General features: G+C 38.4%; 2 protein-coding genes across 2 annotated transcripts; both read right to left on the bottom strand.

The window, feature by feature from the left end:
* Positions 1-44: 44 nt before the first annotated feature.
* Positions 45-7,834, bottom strand: LOC306867193 (BTB/POZ domain-containing protein KCTD6-like). Its single transcript, XM_079412777.1, has 3 exons — positions 7,567-7,834; positions 7,141-7,295; positions 45-1,578 (listed from the first exon to the last, which is right to left on the bottom strand). The coding sequence occupies exons 2-3, from the start codon at positions 7,165-7,167 to the stop codon at positions 892-894; spliced, it is 714 nt and encodes a 237-aa protein (XP_079268903.1). The 5' UTR covers positions 7,168-7,295; positions 7,567-7,834; the 3' UTR covers positions 45-891.
* Positions 7,835-8,368: 534 nt separating this feature from the next.
* Positions 8,369-18,749, bottom strand: LOC306867487 (pyruvate dehydrogenase E1 component subunit beta, mitochondrial-like). The gene is made up of 10 exons (XM_079413160.1): positions 18,672-18,749; positions 18,515-18,574; positions 16,931-17,038; positions 16,785-16,847; positions 16,663-16,698; positions 16,295-16,580; positions 16,107-16,217; positions 9,795-9,886; positions 9,335-9,476; positions 8,369-8,988 (listed from the first exon to the last, which is right to left on the bottom strand). Exons 1-10 carry the CDS (start codon positions 18,705-18,707, stop codon positions 8,843-8,845), a joined length of 1,080 nt encoding a protein of 359 aa, XP_079269286.1. The 5' UTR covers positions 18,708-18,749; the 3' UTR covers positions 8,369-8,842.
* Positions 18,750-19,628: the final 879 nt, after the last annotated feature.

Genomic DNA, 19,628 nt, shown 5'->3' with positions numbered 1-19,628 from the left:
TCCAATGTTATTCAAAGGCATCTACAACCAAATAAAAACAATGTATGATGAAACTCTTGTTTTTAATGTGTAGGTCAAATTCATTACACACAGGAATGAACTCTTCAATGTTAATGGATGTACTCAGCTTCAAAGACGCTAACCTGAGTCTTACATGCATTTTGAGACTAAAATTAATTTTAAATGGGACATTAACTCCAAAATTTGGTCTGGTCTAGAAGCTGGTCATAAGAGGTATTGTTTTGCTCAAAGCTATGGGCAACGAAACATATTGTGCATCATGCAAATTACATAATTTTCACATTTCAAAGGGGAAATATTACTGAATCAACAATAATGCAGATACCACAGAATCATGCAAACCATTTACAGTTGAAGGACTCAATCACAGGACAAAATATCTGCAGAAATACTATAAATACAACTGAATACTGTATATTTAACACTGATGCATTATATATTAAAATGTCAGATTTAAAGGTTGCATATATGGATTTGACAATTAAGAAAAAAAAACTTGTCACTTTTTCCAGGTATATGAGGTATATAGTAGCTCTAGAAATTGTTCACGTTCCTTTTGTCTATACACATCTGAAGTGGGAGAGATGATGCATAAAATACGATAGGACAAGTTTGCACAAATACAACAGAAAACATTTTGAATGAATGATGCATTTATATAGCGCTTATTTTCATTGTGTTCATTACTGGCTACCTCAAACAGGATCTGTAGTGGAGATGTGGTGTGTTCAGGTAATTTCAGAATTACCTTAATTATGAGTTTGCAACTATTAAAAATCACTAATATCTTTGTTAAACTCATAACTGCTCAAATTGCTTTGAATTTTACCAATAAATAATTTTAATGTTCAGACATGAATGCAGTATTAATCAGTCTTCAACCTTCTGCGCAACTCTACAAAATGTCCAGTGATGTTCTACCGTGTTCTCATTGGCGCGTTCACTCATGTGATGAACCCGCGTGTTGCGAATCGTGAAGCCTTGCTTGGAGATGTACTCCACCAGATGCACCCGAAGGGAAACCTCTTGGTGGTAATCACATGGTCCAAAGGTAAAAGACACTTGAAAGTCTCTGGTGTCCATCATGTGTTTATTCCATCTGGTGAAGTTGTTGGAGATGCCTTCAAGTAGCGCGTGAACTTTGGTGGTGACAGTGAGTTGGGTGATAATGACCGCCACCGGGTTCGAGTATTTGGACAGCTTACGAGTACTTGAAAGTTCTACCACTTGCTCAAAAGTGTCCAATGGATAAAGGGGTTTGGTGTCTCCTAAACACTGGATCAAGGCCTCGATCTGATAGAAGTCTGCTTCCTTCCTAAGGAGATCTGTTTCTTTGAAGTCGCATGGTAGTGTCAGTTTCGAGGTTTGTAAAAAGTTCAAGATGTAACGGAATAGAGGACCATCTCGATCTATGAAATAGTTGCCCTGGGCGTCTCGTGAAGTGGGAAAGTCACCACGAAACATGGCGCCCAACATAGAGTCCGGATAACGTTGGAAGGTGGAGAGCGACGTGGTGTACAAATGGCCACCAACGTTTAGGGTAACCGTATCCATCATCTACAACAAAGAAGAACATAAATATAACATGCATTTTGTTCCTGCTGAGAATGTCAAGAAGGTGCATGCACTGATATTACAAACACTCAACCAATTTCTGCTGAAAAGGCCACTTTAGACCAGCATGAATTGCCATGCAGATCCATTGATTTGGTGCTGTTCTAGTTGCTGACCTCCAAACTTATGTTGTTTCCCAGCAGAACTTTAGCAAATTGTTTGACCAAGGAAGATTTGTTGGGGCTCAGCCTTGAAAACAACATTTGCTGCTTTCACTACCCTTAAGAACATTGGTTTCTATGAAAACTTTAGTATTTAAACTAAAGCCTCGTTCAGACTGTCAGCCCAAATCCAATTTTGTGCATATCCGATTGGAATCCAATCTAGACGACTGACTGTCCACACAGTTGCTGTGTCCCAATTCGCCTACTTTTACTATGCCCTAAAAGTATGTACTCTTTTTGTGAAGATAAATTACATACTTTTGAGAATAGTAGGCAAGCTTTGGGACATTCTACTTCATCATAACTGCATAATAGACACCCTGTTGCTTAGTTACGTGCATTCTGTTGCCATTTAAATTACACTGTCAATCATCTTGTCAAAGTTAACATTATCCATATTTAGTTTGATTTCCTACCATATTGGAGAGAAGTGAAGAGGCACATTAAACTGCCAGTCATGGGTCTATCATGCCGAGAACTCTCTTCATATGTTTGCATAACGATGATACATTTAAAAGTTAATGACCAAACGTATCACTATAAAAGTTCACAATGTTGCTGCAGATTAAATATATTGTGCATAACATAAATATTTTTTAACCAGGTTAGACATTGATTATCACTCAAACCCCTTTCCCTACCCGCCCGTCAGTCTCGCATATCCGATATGTTTGTAATTTTAAACACTTTTTATGCGTGTTTGTTTCTAATCAAATCACATGTGCTGTCAAAATGATGAAGATGTTTTCTTGATTTGCTGGTGTTTTTTTCTATTTGCATGTGTTTTCTGAAGTTGCAGTGCGTTGAGCTCTCTCGGCCACCGTAGCAATGCTAGTTTTAAATATGAAACCAAACAGTAGGTGGCAGCGAATGACTGTTTGACCGAGTGAGTCATTTAGTCCTTCAACAGATTCGTTCAAACGGCTGATTCATTCAGAAACGAGTCAAGTGACTAGTCTTTATGAATGGGTTACTGACGGTGTGTTCCAAACAGGATATATTGCCCTCCGAAGGGCACTTCGGAGTGAAAACAATCATGGCCGCCATATTGAAGGGTCGTTCCAAACCGAAGTGCTCAAAACTAGCCACTTCAAAGGGCCCTTCGGAATGAAAGATTTCGAAGGGTACAACTGATGGACACTTCAGGCTCCCATGATTCTTTGCACAGATTCTTTCCATGATGACGGCTCCTCCATGTGGGCATGGGATGATGACGCAGAAGGGCACTTCAAGAAACAGTTGTTTGGTCCCCTACACCCTTCAACCCTTTGAAGCTCTCACTCCGGAGGGTAAAAATGCTAGTCTTAAGGGATTAGGGCATAGGGATGAGCCCTTCTGAATGGAACGCAGGGTAAATCATTGACTCACTTGATTCGTTCAAAAACGTGGATTCATTCAGGAACGAAACACTGCTATGTTGCTCGAAGAAACAGTTCTGCTGTGGCTTTGATTGGAACTATTTTCACCAGTGAAATTGAGCAAAAACAATCAATATTTTATCTAAAATGGAAGTCAATTAATTTTAAATTCTTGTTTATTGAACTACTATTGTATAAAATCACATTGCAATCGTGTTCAAACATTTTGGTCGTGCAATGTTGCGTAGAAAGTATCTTGAGCCTGTGTAAACCACGGACCTTATTTAAGGGATTTAACCAAAATCCCATTCAAAAAACCCATTGACTCTGGGATGATGGAACCGGAAGTACTAAAATGCTAATTCTCTTCCGGGTTTTCGCCTACAAAGTGACATCATAGTTCCACCACTCTATTGAGGGGGGCTAGTCCCCCCAATTGATAGTTTTCAGTCACTTGACCGGCTCGAAGACTTGGAGGGCAAAACGTCCATAGAACTGCTGCACAAGCGTGTAAATTTTTCATCTGTTTCACAGCCGCAAATATTTAGATCACCTCTCAAAAGAATAAAACAAAGGTATTTCCGAACACAATTCAAGTTTTAGCCATTTGCAATCCATATTGAGCACCCGCTGCAATATTTCAATCATAAACAGTGCGACAAAACGTTGTAAAAACACTTAAAGTGCCTTAATATATTTAAAACAGTAATATTAAAAGATCAAATTCAGTAATCACCACATTAATGATGCATAGTTTACACAGGCAAGCAGATGAGGCCGGAATATGAACGCAATCCGCTTAACGGTTCAGTGTTTTCCTTCTAATGGTTTTCTATGGGAAGCCATTTAATGTGAAGGTTTGCACATCGCGTTTATATTCTGGCTTCATCCTCTTGCCTGTACAAAATAAACATCATCAATAAGGTGTCCACTGAATCTCGCCTTTTAATATCTGCGTTTTTACTACATTATTACTTGATGCAATCTGCGTAAAAATAGCTGGCGGTCAGTGGAGCAAAGCTTCGTTTTGCCTGCCAGGTGGGCGTTCCTATAAGGGTGTGATGTCACATGAAAACTATTAATAATTAGAAATCGCTAAACCCTTTTCTCAAATGTTGCCAAATCGAGAGAGAGAGAGAGAGAGAGAGAGAGAGAGATGAAAGTTGCATGTATGTGTCTCTCTTTGCAGTGAGTGAGTTTAGTTCAAAAACAGCGATTTTATCCTCTCATTGCTGGAGAATATAATAGCGATTCAGTATTTAAACTGTTATTAATAAAAGTCGTGGGGCAGCGTTGACAAATTTCTTTGCTCCTGGATGTGTGAGCTGCGCCATCTCCGATGTGTGTGTTTGTGTGTGTGTGTGTGTGTGTGTGTGTGTGTCAGTAAGCAGCACATTAATATTGAACGCCAAGGCTCTAATGCACACTAGCACACCAGGTGTGTAGGAGCTAGACGTGACTGTATGATCATGTGTGACTGTATAGTAGTGGTGTCCCAATTCTTAGGGGAATATTTTCACCCCTACCCCTTGACACTCTGTTTCAAGGGACAAGGGGAAGTAGTAGGCGAAGGGGTAGGGGTAGGGGAAGAATTGGGACTGGGCCTTACTCTGCACTGTGCAGTTCGGTTTGAACGATGTCTCTGGGCCAAAAGCGCTGTATGAATGTGAACGTTTGACACAAAAATGAAAACATCAAAAAGGTTTACTGTGTATACCCCCTCCATGTTTCAAACACAACACTGGGAGGCACTTCAGTTAAGAGGTCAACTGGTTAACGATGTCACAGAATTTACCAGCATTTTGAAATGGATGTCTGAATGGTGCTTTACTGGTAAAAAGACGGAAGATCGTTGCCTTTGTGAACAGCGCATTTTTGTATTTACAGGTAAAGTGGTTTCAGTAATTTTATGGCAATTTACTAGTATTGCCGTGTGAAATGGGCTAATGTCCTGAAAACTACCTGTCCTGACAGCCTAGCACGAAGGTGTCCAAACTCAGTCATGGAGGGCCGGTGTACTGCAGAGTTCAGCTCCAACTTGCCTCAATACACCTGCCTGGGAGTTTTTATTAAGACCTTGAATAGCTGGATCAGGTGTGTTTAATTAGGGTTGAAGCTAAACTCTGAAGGACACCGGCACTCCAGGACCAAATCTGGACAACCCTGGTCTAGCAACACCCTAGAAACCACACAAAACACTCTAGCAACTGCATAGCAAAGCACCGTAACTGTATATTAGCACGAGAATAGGGTTTCCCAAACTGATCATTAAAAACAAATCAAAACTCAAAAAAGATTTTTTTTCAAGTGACCATTAATCAACTTAGATAACTGTGAACATGCAAATGTGCTGTTAAATTTATTAAAATATTAACTTAAAGGTGCAGTGTGTAACATTTAGGAGGACCTATTGACAGAAATGTAATATAATATACAGAGGTTTTCAGAGGTGTATAAAGACCTTACATAATGAACCGTTATGTTTTTATTAACTTAGAATTAACAATTTATATCTACATACACCGCGGGTCCCCTTGCATGGAAGTCGCCACCATGTTTGTACAGCAGCCCTTAAAGGACAAACAGAGCGCGTTTCGTCACTATGTTGTTCTTGTGAATTAAAACACTGACACAATGATGAACAAGTAACAATAATATTTGCAATAACATATCAATTTATTGAATAACTAAGTAAATATAATTCATTCATTTACCTTTGTAAAGAAACCTCATTGCTGGCTACTCTCTGCGGTCGCAGACTACGACGTCCTGTGCCAGCCACCGTAGTGTCTCTAAAGCCCTAAACACACAGCACGATTTTCGGCTGTCCCAGATGAAAGATTGGCATCGTGAAACAATCGTGGCGAATCAGAAATCGCTGCGATTGTTACACGATGCCAGTCTTTCGTCTGGGACAGCCAAAAATCGTGCAGTGTGTCTCAGGCTTAAAGGTCCCATAAAATCAAAATTGAAGTTTTTTGGGTGTTAGTATCAATATGCTAGTCTTAAGGTTATCGGTATGCCAGTGTGCACCAAAACAGTGACAAAATTCATATTTAGAAGATATAAACATGCAGTTCGTCACTTCTGCCAAAACGGCTCAATGATTTTTTTGACGTCATATCGTACTTCATTTTCTCATCAAACTTTCTGTCCAATCAAATGCTTTCTAGAATTCGAAGCGCCCGCCCCCTACACTATAAATTGATGCTGAAATAGTTTACTTGTTCACAGAATTAGTATTTTCTGTATGGTGAATGGGGGGGACAGGGAACGATTCAGACAGTGTAAATATGCTTTCCATTGTGCACAGTGTCACGCTAACCACCGCACCGCACACACACTCTGCTCCGGTCCAGAGATCCGATAGTACGGATAGTGCGGATCACAAGTGTGAGTCAGCGCAGACCACAAAACATATCGGACCTATTTGAATTCTATACAGAATGCTATGTTTTATAGCAATATGGATGCGATTGTGGCTGTCATACCCTGTCAAATGCAGCTTTACGGAGCTCAACGGCTCTGAACAGCTTTAGGCCAAGCTGTGATATAAAAAGGGGCAGGGCTGCTTGATATGTCCCGCCCTGTCATCTTGTTTCAGTTCAAATGAGGTCAACACATAGTGTGTTCCAAAGCATTTCAGGGGACCTTTAAAGTGAGGGGTGAGCGGGGTGGGGGGTGGGGGGGGGGGGGACTGAGCCGTTTGTTGCAATTCGGAACCTCGCCGCTAGATGCAGCCAAAATTTACACACTGCACCTTTAACATTAATATTTTACATCAAAGGGGTCCGCTGACAAAAATATTTGTGAATTCTTGCCAAGCAACACCCTAGCAACGACCCAAAACAAATGGCTTTTCTTGTCAAATATATATATTTATTCTTGTTTTGCACATTATTCTGTTTGTATTTGTACAGTAAACAATATCGACACGGTTTTGGGTTGAGAACCGTTGCTTTATTTTGTCTGTTTATATTTACCATGTGTGCCCAGTCTCCATTCTCCATGTGGCCAACTGTTCCTCTTCAATGATGTGATGAATGCAGCCTTTATGGGGTATAAACACGTCACCTGCAGTAAACTAAAGAACTATATACACTCCTTTACAGTTTAGACGGGATTCAAGATGAAATCACTGCGGAAACATGAATGAAGCATGTGAAGGACACCTAAGGATTTCCCAGCACATATTTTTTTTACGTCTCAAAAACAAACAAGAAAATTAAAACGTAACTAGCTACAGAAAGCAACAATCTATCGATACTGATGAAATTACTGAAAACGATTAAAGATGATGCAGCACGCGCATAATTTATAGCTGCTGCGTACCGTATTAATTAACACAAAATAAGCGTAATCAACAATGTATCGTTTAATGCGAATAAAAACGGATTGCTTATATTTACCTCGTTGCAAAAACGTTAAGTCTCAGGGATTTAGTCTCTCCTCCTCGTCCGATGGACTTCAGTTGTTTCAAAGCATCAGGATAATGGAGGATAGGGGAATTAAACAGGGACAGTTTATGAGCTTTTCGTGACTTTTTCAAAATATAAATACATTTTGAAGGCCTTGTGTTCAAAAGAGACTCGTTTGCTTGAGTAAAGGCTGTAAAATAGCTGTAATGTTTCTGTTGTTGATTCACACTGAGCCGGACAGATGAGACGGACATGGGATGAGCGGAAATGACACACCCACGAAACAAGCCACGCCCACCACACAAATCCCCGCCCTCTCTGAATCTGTAACATTGATCCAAAACACTTAAATCAGCAGAGTTTTGTTTAATGTGACTCTGACGAAGTGTAATGTATTTATGAATATTTCAGATTTATTCTTTTCGTGAAAAAGAACATACAATATTTCAGCATTTTCTTTTTGTTGTTAAAAGTGTCCTTTTTATGTCCTTATCATTCATTTCTACTTTTTAAACGCGTTTTAATAATACTTTGTCATATTCTGTATGAAAAATCGTAGATATGGTTACACTTTTAACCTCTAAATTATATTTGATTAAAGTAAATATAAACCATTACATTTCTGTGAAAATGATCATTAAGTTTTAAAAAAAACAACAACTATTCCTCAACTGTGTCTTCATTTCTAGCAATTTAACAACAATGTAATGTAAGACTAAAATCCTTATCTCATGGACATGGCCACAAATATCTGAAAAGTGCATGGTCAATCAAAAGAGTAGAATACTTTATTGGACTAAATACTTTATTATAATTACTGATTATTTTTATTTGTTCCTTGCAAGTAGGCAAAATATAACTTTACAAAACTGTAAAAATATAATGCATTTTATAGAAATTTTGGTGTTACAATGACTTTAATGACTACGCTTAATTTAAATGCTGCAAAAAATGTAACGAGATGAAAGAAATCACAACCATTCTTACAACCCTTTGTGATAAAAGTTTATTACTTTAGCTTACAGTAGACCTTACAGCATAATACACATGGTTGGTTGTTTATAGCCATAATAAAGGTTACCGTCATGACAAAATCTCATTTTGGAGTCAAAATGAGAAAATTATTTTAATATAGTGCCAATGAAGGAAGAACCATGTAACAGAAAGACCTGTACAAGATGAAAGAGGATGTCCTATTTCCCAAAACATTGAAGCTGAAACGGGAATATTTCATATTTAACGTGTCCTGGTAAGGACATCTATTATGTTAAACATTCAAAGTCTTTTTGATGCAGAAGATGATGTCCTTGATTTGCGGTATGCTGTTGTCCTCCAAAATCTTGGCGTACGGCATTGGAATATCTACACCCGTAACTCGGACCGCAGGGGCGTCGAGGTAACTGAAAGCAGGACCTTGGAAAAAAAAAAAAGAAAAAAGATAAATAAATCCATTTACTGAGGAGAAAACAACGATGGGTATGTTTGCAATGACACACTGCCTAATATTTTTGAAAGTACACAAGTAAAATTAATCATCCAACATAATGAGATCATGCAACAAAAATACAAATACTGTTGTTTAAATATGTTTGTTTCATACTAGAAAACAAAGCAGTATGCAGAATACAGCAAATAGTGCGCTAGTATTCCATTCAGAACACTTCAAATGAGCATTTTTGCGATATTGATAGATAAATAAAAATTCATGTTATAAGTCATGTTATAGATATATTAAAAAACGGATTTAAAAAAAAATTACCCTCCATAATCCGGGCAAGAATCTCTGCCCCGACTCCAAACTGAGGCCAGCCGCCCTCCACAGTGACGAGATGATTAGTTTTCATTATGCTTGTTTCAATGGCTTCCGTGTCCAGAGGCCGGATTGTGCGCATGTTGATCACCTACAGACGAAAACATACAGGGTCAAAGTTAAACCAGATTAAATTGAAATAGTCTTAGTTATTTCAATAAGTATATATAAATTGCATTAAACGTGAGATTATATTCATTTTCTCTGAGCAAATGTAAATGTCTCAATATTGGGTTTTAATTTTTGGAGAAATTTTCACTGCAATTTACATAAATACAAAACTGGTTCATTCATTTACTATGAATCAAATCAGCTCTTTTGAATCTTTAAAAATGCATATCAAGTGTCTATTTTACCCGAACTGGAAATGGCACTTAAAATAATTACACCATGAAAAAAGACGTCATACCTCGCATTCAATCCCTTCCTTGGCCAAGACAGCAGCAGCATCGAGACACAGACTGACCATTCGGGAATGAGACACCAGCGTGATGTGATTTCCTGCATCAGACCGACAACATTAATATCCAGAAATCAATTCAGTCGCAATTAATGGCTGGCAATTAATCATCACTCAAATAATACTATTAACAGTAGCAGTTACAGATTTTTAACAGGTTAATAAAAAGAAGATTTTAAAATATACATTAAAAAGAACTTTTAAAAAAAGTTCCATTTTTAAAATGCACAAATCAATAGTAAGCATTTAAGCTAAATATACATATATATGGTGTCTGTTTCAGTCTATTTAAAGGGATAGTTCACCCAAAAACAAAAAAAAATCTGTCATGAATTACTCACCCTTATGTCGTTCTAAACCCGTAAGACTAGTGTTAATTTTGTCAGCTATTTTCAGTTTTAATCTTATGGTGCGTTCAAGTCATATCAGATAGATCGTATTTACGAGTTGAACGCACATGGATGTACACCACAAAGATGTAGCATTTGGACCAATCAGACACACAATTTTGCACTTGATTTAACAAATCAATTAGTTATTAGATTAACAAATAGTCACAGACCCCTCACCCAATACGCATACTGGGTACTAGTCTGTCTGTCAATGACTTCAGGCCCCCGGTTCCATGGCAACCGATCTGATAACACTAGTTTTATTGCTCAAAGGAATGCAGGCAGAGCAACACTCTGCACAAAAAAACATTATGCCATAAAAATGGACTCTTCTCTAATTAATTTATAGAAAAACCTTTCTTTGAATGAACACATATCTTTAGGTCATTGTGTATATTACTGTTCTTATATATGTTCTTGTGTATTGTATCCTGTTTTATAAATGCTTATGATAGAACACTAGTTAATATTAACTCACTTATACTATGTTTGGTCTCTATCAAGTCGTCTTCGGATGATCTAATTGAGAGTGTATATTATATGTCGATACCTATGCAACATATAAGTGTTCTAAGAATCTTTAATAGTTTGTATATCAACTTCCAATCCAGTTCATATGCAAATTACCATGCATGGAGACAGAGTCGTAAACTTTCCCTCCAAAAGTTCAAATCATCATAGGCTCTTTGACTCCCCAGAGGAGTGACCTCTATAGCAGATAAAGCTCTCACTTCAGTGACGCCCCTGCAGTCTGCGGTTCTGTTAGATCCTAGGAGGATGTGAACTAGAACTCTTCTGGACCCTTAAGTTTTGTGCCAGGCCTTGCGGCCTTGACTTTCCATTCAACCAAAGCTCCTCGGACCTCAGCAGATTTCTTTCTTAGCTCTTTTTCACTTTCTAACTGGGAAGAACATTTCTACCTCAGAACATCTTTGGAATTCATCACTCTTCAACCCGGAAGAACGTGATCGGGAGTCCAAAACCTTGAATCCATTAAGACTTATCTGCGACTGCATTCCGGACACTCGGCACAACCAAGGCAATGCAAGTATCGTACATTTATTGTATAAGTTATAGAACCAGTTATAAACGGCGCTGGTGGTTTTACTCAGGTCGCTAAATGACTTTTTCCATAACTGCATTCTCTGGTTTTCCTGATGGTTTCATCCATCAACTCTCATTTGCCCTTTCCCCATGTATGAGTGATTGCATGTTTGTTTGTTTGTTAGACTTGTCTGTGTTAGTGTTTAATAAAACTCTTGTGCACAAATTACATACAGTTTCTGATTCTGCCTTGCAAATTAATGTCCCTTTACGATTTTTGATCCTTACTACATGCTCTAATGTATTAATACTTACACAGAAAGTATTGTCTGTGGCCACGAAAATATCCTTTCTTAGAGTTGATTTGAACTTACACTGAATGTTCGCTGGACGAACAGATTAGTTGTTGGCAATTTATTTCTGCTACAGATATTACGGTCAGCCAATATAAATAATTGTAATTAATCATAATTAATTGTAATTATTTATATACAATTCCCTTTTGAGCTTATAAATCAGAATCAGAATCAGCTTTATTGCCAGGTATATTTGCACATACAAGGAATTTGTTTTAGTGACAGTAGCTCCACAGTGCAACAGAATGACAGCAACAGGTCAGGACACAGATAGTAAAAAAAAAAAAATTTAAATAAATAAAAATTTAAAATAAAATAATGTACAAATATACAAAAATGGACAATGTGCCAAATAGCACAAACACAATATACAAAATAGACAATTCAGTATGTACAGGTATGTTAGGTGCAAATTTGAAATGTAATAAGTGTGTAAAATAAAAATAACAAGTATGATAGTGTTGTGCGTTTCATGTTTATTGTTAAGAGTTCAAGTGTTCATGAGATGGATTGCCTGAGGGAAGAAACGGTTCCCATGTCTGGTCGTTCTGGTGCTCAGAGACCAGACGGTAACAGTTCAAAGAGGGAGTGTGTGCTGGGTGTGAGGGGTCCAGAATGATTTTACCAGCTCTTTTGCTCACTCTGGATAAGTACAGTTCTTGGAGAGTGGGAAGGGTTGCACCAATGATTCGCTCAGCAGTCTGGACTACCCTCTGTTGTCTTCTGAGGTCAGATTTGGTAGCTGAGCTGAACCAGACAGTTATTGAAGTGCAGAGGATGGATTCAATGATGGCGGAGTAGAACTGTTTCAGCAAGTCCTGTGGCAGGTTGAACTTCCTCAGCTGACGAAGGAAGTACAACCTCTGCTGGGCCTTTTTCACAATAGAGTCAATGTGAATGTCCCACTTCAAGTCCTGAAAAATTGTGGTGCCCAGGAACCTGAATGACTCCACTGCAGTCACAGTGCTGTTCATGATGGTGAGTGGGGGGAGAGCAAGGGGGTTTCTCCTGAAGTCCACAATCATCTCCACAGTTTTGAGCGTGTTCAACTCCAGGTTGTTAAGACTGCACCAGACAGCCAGCTCCTTAACCTCCTGTCTGTAAACAGACTCGTCACCATCCTGAATGAGGTCGATCAGTGTGGTGTCGTCTGCAAACTTCAGGAGCTTGACAGAGGGGTCTTTAGATGTGCAGTCATTGGTGTAGAGGGAGAAGAGCAGTGGGGAGAGAACACAGCCCTGAGGAGCTCCAGTGCTGATGGTGCGTGTGCTGTATGTGTATTTTCCCAGCCTCACTAGCTGCTGCCTGTCTGTCAGGAAGCTGTTGATCCACTGACAGACAGAGGTGGGGACGGAGAGCTGAGTTAGTTTGGGCAGGAGGAGGTCTGGAATGATAGTGTTAAAGGCCGAGCTTAAGTCCACAAACAGGATCTTCACATTAGTCCCTGGTCTGTCTAGGTGTTGCAGTGTGTAATGCAGTCCCATGTTGACTGCATCATCCACAGACCTGTTTGCTCTGTAGGCAAACTGCAGGGGGTCCAGTGATGTCCTTCAGATAATCCAAAACCAGCTTTTCAAATGACTTCATGACCACAGATGTTAGAGCCACAGGTCTGTAGTCGTTAAATCCTGTAATCTTGGGTTTCTTTAGGATGGGGATTATGGTGGAGCATTTGAAGCATGAGGGGACTTCACACAGCTCCAGTGATATGTTGAAGATCTGTGTAAAGATGGGGGCCAGCTGGCCAGCACAGGATTTCAGACAGGCTGGTGTCACACCGTCTGGGCCTGGTGCCTTCCTTCTCTTGTTCTTTTTGAAGACCTGGCACATGTCATTTTCTCTTATCTACAGTTCAGGTGTGGGGGAGAGGGGGGTTGCAGGAGGTGCGAATGGTGTTTTTTCAAACCTACAATAGAACTCATTAAGATTGTCTACCAGTTGTTGATTCTCCACAGTGTTGGGGGATGGTGTCTTGTAATTGGTGATGTCTTTCAGACCTTTCCACACTGAAGCCGTGTCACTGGAAGAGAATTGGATTCTTATCTTATCGGAATAATTCCTCTTTGCCACAACCATATCACACTGCAGCCCAAGACCGGTTGCCCACTGAAACTAAGCAGGGTTGAGCCTGGTCAGTACCTGGATGGGAGACCTCTGGTGAAAACTAGGTTGCTGTTGGAAGAGGTGTTAGTGAGGCCAGCAGGGGGTGCTCACTCTGTGGTCTGTGTGGGTCCTAACGCCATATAGTGACAGGGACACTAGGCTGTCAAAAAGTACCGTCTTTCGGATGAGACGTTAAACCGAGGCCCTGACTCTCTGTGGTCATTAAAAATCCCATGGTACCTCATCGTAAAGAGTAGGGGTGTAACCCCAGTGTCCCGGCCAAATTCCCTCTACTGGCCCTTGTCAATCATGGCCTCCTAATAATCCCCATTTACTTGATTGGCTCTATGACTCTCTCTCCTCTCCACCTGTAGCTGGTGTGTGGCGAGAGCACTGGCACCGTTGTACTGTGGCTGTCGGCGCATCATCCAAGTGGATGCTGCACACTGGTGGTGGTTGAGGAGAGACCCCCCCACATGATTGTAAAGCGCTTTGGGTGTACAGCAAGACACAAAGTGCTATATAAATGCATCATTCATTCATTCTTTTCCACTCTGATCTACTTTTCCAGTGTGTATTTGGCCTGTTTATACAAGACTCTGTCCCCATTCTTGTAAGCATCTTCTTTGGCCTGACGGAGCTGTCTGAGTTTTGTAGTGAACCACGGTTTGTCGTTGTTATAAGTTAGATGAGTCCTGGTAGGAATGCACATATCCTCACAGAAACTGATATATGATGTTACAGTCTCTGTGAGCTCGTCCAGATCATCAACAGCTTCAAAAACACTCCAATCAGTAAGTTTATTGCTGTGTAACAATGATCCAGTATATTACTGTCTCTGCTGGTAACATGCTGTCTGTATTTTGGCAGTTCGCGGGAGAGATTTGCTTTATTAAAGTCCCCGAGAATGATTAAAACATTCTACAAAGTCGTTGTCACACGTAGTGGGAAACTCAAAATTGTCTGTAAGCCCAGAGTTTCCAAGTTGGGGGCGTGTCAGTGAGAAAACGTGTCGGATGCAATGGACGCAGCCAAAGACTATAGATATGCAGTCTGTATTGACCTTAAATTTGTTGAAATTAATCAAATTATTATTTTTTTGTAATGTAAAAAGAAACTACATAAGTTACATATACAAAATATTGTATTGTATATTTACCATAGAACATAATGATTCAGTTTACATCACCTTCATAAATTGAATAAAAACAGAAAAAAGCAAAAACACAATGATGCACATTCTTCATTCATCATTTTGTAGATGTAGAAGAAACATCTTGTTCCGACCAAAGTGACTTTGCATTTGAAGTCGTTATTACGGCTTGCCAACTCGTAAGTACGAACATCCCTGGAGGACTTGAATGCAGCATTAGTCCAGTGTTAAATGTCCTTGTTAGTTTTCATCATATTTAGTCAGCCTTATCCCATTGAGTTTGTCAAAGAAAAACTGAAGTTTTTAGTCTAGTTTTAGTCAATGAAAACTTAAGATTATTATTAATTAACCATACAGCAGTATTAAATTTGGCAGCCATTTTTTATTTAGTCTTCCTCAAATCTCCTCCACGTCACCCTTTAGCACCATTTTGGAGAGTATCACGACGCATGCGCGTGCAATGATCTGAATGCAAACATATGTTGTTTACGTTCAGATCATTGCATGCGCATGCGTCGTGATACTCTCCAAAATGGCACTATATTGCTTAATTCAATGGTTCAATAAAATCTTTATTTTTGTTTTCTTTTCCACACAAAAAGTATTCTAGTATCTTTGAAAAATTATGGTTGAACCACTGATGTCAGATAGATTATTTTAACGATGTCCTTACTACGTTTCTGGGCCTTGGTCGTGGTAGGACCCTTGCTGTCCATGGGAGGGTCAGAGAGCTCTCGGAATTTATAAAAAATATCTTAATATTTGTTCCGAAGATGAACGGAGGTCTTACGGGTGTGGAACGACATGAGGGTGAGTAATTAATGACAGAATTTTCATTTTTGGCTGAACTATCCCTTTAAGTTGTATCACAATAAACAGTGCTGGGAAATAACTCATGTAATCTTGATTATGTAATTAGATTGCAAAGATTAAATACTTGTAATTAGATTACATTACGTTGTAAAATACTCAATCATACCACAGTTTCCCCCCCATTGATTACATGATTAATTAATATTCACAAAATGGCAGTAAGTTAGTAATAATTCATTGCTTGCTACTAATTCTTCTTTAAAAAAAAAAAAACTTTTTTTTATATTTATTATTATTATCATTATTATAGATAGATAGAAATAATTAAGTGTGATATAATATTATTACTACTACTACTGCTACTATATACTCAACTTATAATACTCAAAACATCACCCACCCTGTCTTTCAATCTTAGCTTTTCCGATTGGGATAAGGAAGTCTTTTGACTGAGCCTCTTCAGACATCTCAAACGGCACACCATACATCAGCTCGTTCTCCAAAAACACCACTGAAAGAGACACGATACAACAGTCAGAGGCATCTTCACTTCCTGTGATCGTCAGCCTCACGTGGTGAGGAACTCACCAGGATTGTCGTCACGGATGGCTGATTTCAGAAGGCCCCTAGCATCCTCTGCGCTCCAGGGACTGACCACCTTCAGACCAGGACAGTGTCCATACCAGGCAGCAAAGCACTGGGAGTGCTGAGCCGCCACACCGGCCGAAGCGCCGTTGGGCCCGCGGAACACAATCGGGACAGGCTGCAGGCCAGCAGACATGTAGTAGGTCTTGGCGGCGGAGTTGATGACCTGATCAATGGCTTGCATGGAGAAGTTGAAGGTCATGAACTCACAAATTGGCCTCAAACCGGCCTGAAAGAGGATGTGATGGGTTATTTTGGGAACACGATGGAGTTTCACATTCTTTTATCAATGTTGTTACAGGAAAACTCACCATGGCAGCACCAACAGCAATGCCAGCAAAGCCCATCTGAATGGAAAAAATCCGGAAATTTTATTAAACATAATTAAAAACATACATAGATGATTTTTGGACAAGTTTATCATCATTCTCACCTCTGTAATTGGTGTATCAATGATGCGTTTGTCGCCGTACTTCTTCCAAAGGCCTCTGCTAATCTGAAAACCAACACAAGCGACTTTAAAAAAGATTCTTGGGCATCGTTGATAACTGAAATATAATACAAATATTTGGATCTAACCTTATATGCACCGTCATACTGTGCGACTTCTTCTCCGAGGAGGAAAACCCGTTCATCCCTCTCCAACTCCTCATCCATTGCCTGGTTGAGGGCATCTCGGACTGTTACCTACAACAATAAAATTCAACAATTATGCATATTTCACATAGTCGTGGCCTAATGGTTAGAGAGTCTGACTCGTTATCCAAAGGTTGCGAGTTCGAGTCTCGGGCCGGCAGGAATTGTAGGTGGGGGGAGTGCTCTCTCCACTCTCAATACCACAACTGAGGTGCCCTTGAGCACCGAGGCACCGAACCCCCAACTGCTCCCCGGGCAGTGTGTGTGTGTTCACTGCTGTGTGTGTGCCCTTTAGATGGGTTAATTGCAGAGCACAAATTCCAAGTATGGGTCACCATACGGAAGAACTATGGCATTCAAGGGCAAGAGAAGTATTTAATATATAAAAAGAAACAAAAAACCCCCACAATTATTTCTTAATCAGTTGCCCATTAAAAAAAATGAATCAATAAGGTGGAAATAAATATTGGCTAATATTTTGAAATAGTATGTATTTTTATTACACTGGAAACACTGCAAATTATTTTAAAATAATCATATTAATGCTATGTATAATTATTCTAAACTAATCACTATTATTTATAACTTTATATTACAGTACTTAATTATATTAAAATATTAGTTAACTTTATTAATTATATTTACAATATAATTATAAACTATGAGAAGTGCACACTTATAATAAATATGCAATTATGAGAAAATCTGAAATATTTCCATGATAATTTGCAAAATAATCAAGGGAGTGTTCATTTATGAAACATGGTACTAAATAAAACCCAAGTACAGTTAAGAAAAGCATGGTAATACCATAGTACATGTACATAAAAACATAGCAACACTATGGTATATGGAGAAAAAAGGTATATCATGGTAAATTTACAATTTCTATAAAACCATATTTACAAGGAAAATGTTAATTTTTTTTAAAGTAATATACAAAATACAGTGGTATTTATATAATATAAATAAAAAATTACCATGGTATACAACAAAAAGTGACTTTACCACGGTATTACCACTGTAATTATGGAAAAACTATTGCATAACCATGGTATATTCACAAAATATTTCCATTTAAACACTGTAAATGTTCAAATAACCATAGTATTACCATGGGACATAAAATAACATGGCTCTACCATGGTACATATGGAAAAAAATATGGCATTACCATGATATATTCCCAAAGAATGTCAATTAAAACATGGCAAAGGTGTTACCATGGTACATATAAAGAAAAACCCAAAATATGGCTTCACCATGGCGTATGTGGAAAACAACTATAGCATTATCATGGAATATTTCCAAAGTAAATGTTCATAATACCATGGTATTACCACAGTACACACCCAAAACAATGGCGTTTTTGTTAGCAGTTCTGTATGTTTTGTTGAACTCAATGGTGACCGTTAATGGGCTGAGCAAATATACTAATATTCGACACATTTTCCAGGTGTTTTCTGAAGGTTTAGTGTTTAGTATCATGCAGCATCTGTTGAAGGTGAGAGCCGCAGCATCACTGACCTGCACCGCAGCCGGCGACGTCCCGTGAAACTCCCGCCGCAAAACCGCTGCAACGGCATTCTGAGACACAAACACAACGCCATATCAGTCTCAAACCTCTCATCTTATTATTATGAGCGTACTATGTTGCTAATATGTCATATTTCCACACAAATACCTTCCCCGAGCGCAGTAAACACCTCAGAGACGCCATGTTTCACTGTCCTCTGTCTGGAGGCGGGGCTGTCATGCCAGTAGTTTCGACCAATCAGAGGGCGCGTTGTAAAATCAGAACAGGAAACAAAGTGACAGCGGCCAATCAGTGCAGCTGAATCGTGACAGAGCGGAAGTTGCCGTCAGACTGTCATTGGGCGTCCAAGGGCAAGAGAAAAATCTTTTTATACAAACCAAAAAAATCAATGATTTCTTAAATAAATTGCTTCACTATTTAACAAAATAGACAAATATGACGCAATTTTCATTAATGTTAAAATATGGGACGTGGTCATGTTGAAAATGGACTAAACTAAATTTAATTGTTGCCAGATGTCTAAAATATTCCATAATAAAGGGTCGATAAGGTCAAAATAAATGTCAAAACATTTTATTTAAAACAATATCTAAAATATTGACAATATTTTTAAATGTACGTGATTATAAACTAGCAACTGTTAAAATATAAAAAATTTTATTAGCTATATTTAAAATGTAATCATAAACTTCAAGATCTCTGTGTATTATACATGTTTATATGGCTGAAATATTTACATGATAGTTTTAAAATTACATCATGAAGCTAATAAATGTAATAAAACATTAGTTAAAATATCAATAATAAATAACATTAACTATAATTTATATCAACTACATTTACAATGTAATTATAATTCACGAGATCTCTACATATTTATTCATTTGAATATATATATATATATATTGTAGAATATATTTTTATTAAAGAAGTGAATAAATGTTGATTAATAAAGCATATAGTTAAATATAATAATAAAAAAACATAACTCTAATTTTAACAATATTTTCTAACATATTTGTAAACCAGATGAAATATGTACATATATTAATTGGTAATGAAAATATCGGAAATATTTCCTGGTTTTAAAATATCATTAATAAA

The sequence above is a fragment of the Barbus barbus genome (genome assembly GCF_936440315.1).
Source record: "Barbus barbus genome assembly, chromosome: 49".
NCBI lineage: Eukaryota > Metazoa > Chordata > Actinopteri > Cypriniformes > Cyprinidae > Barbus > Barbus barbus.
The sequence above is the reverse complement of the archived record's forward strand: the minus strand, read 5'-3'. Positions and strand labels throughout refer to the sequence as shown.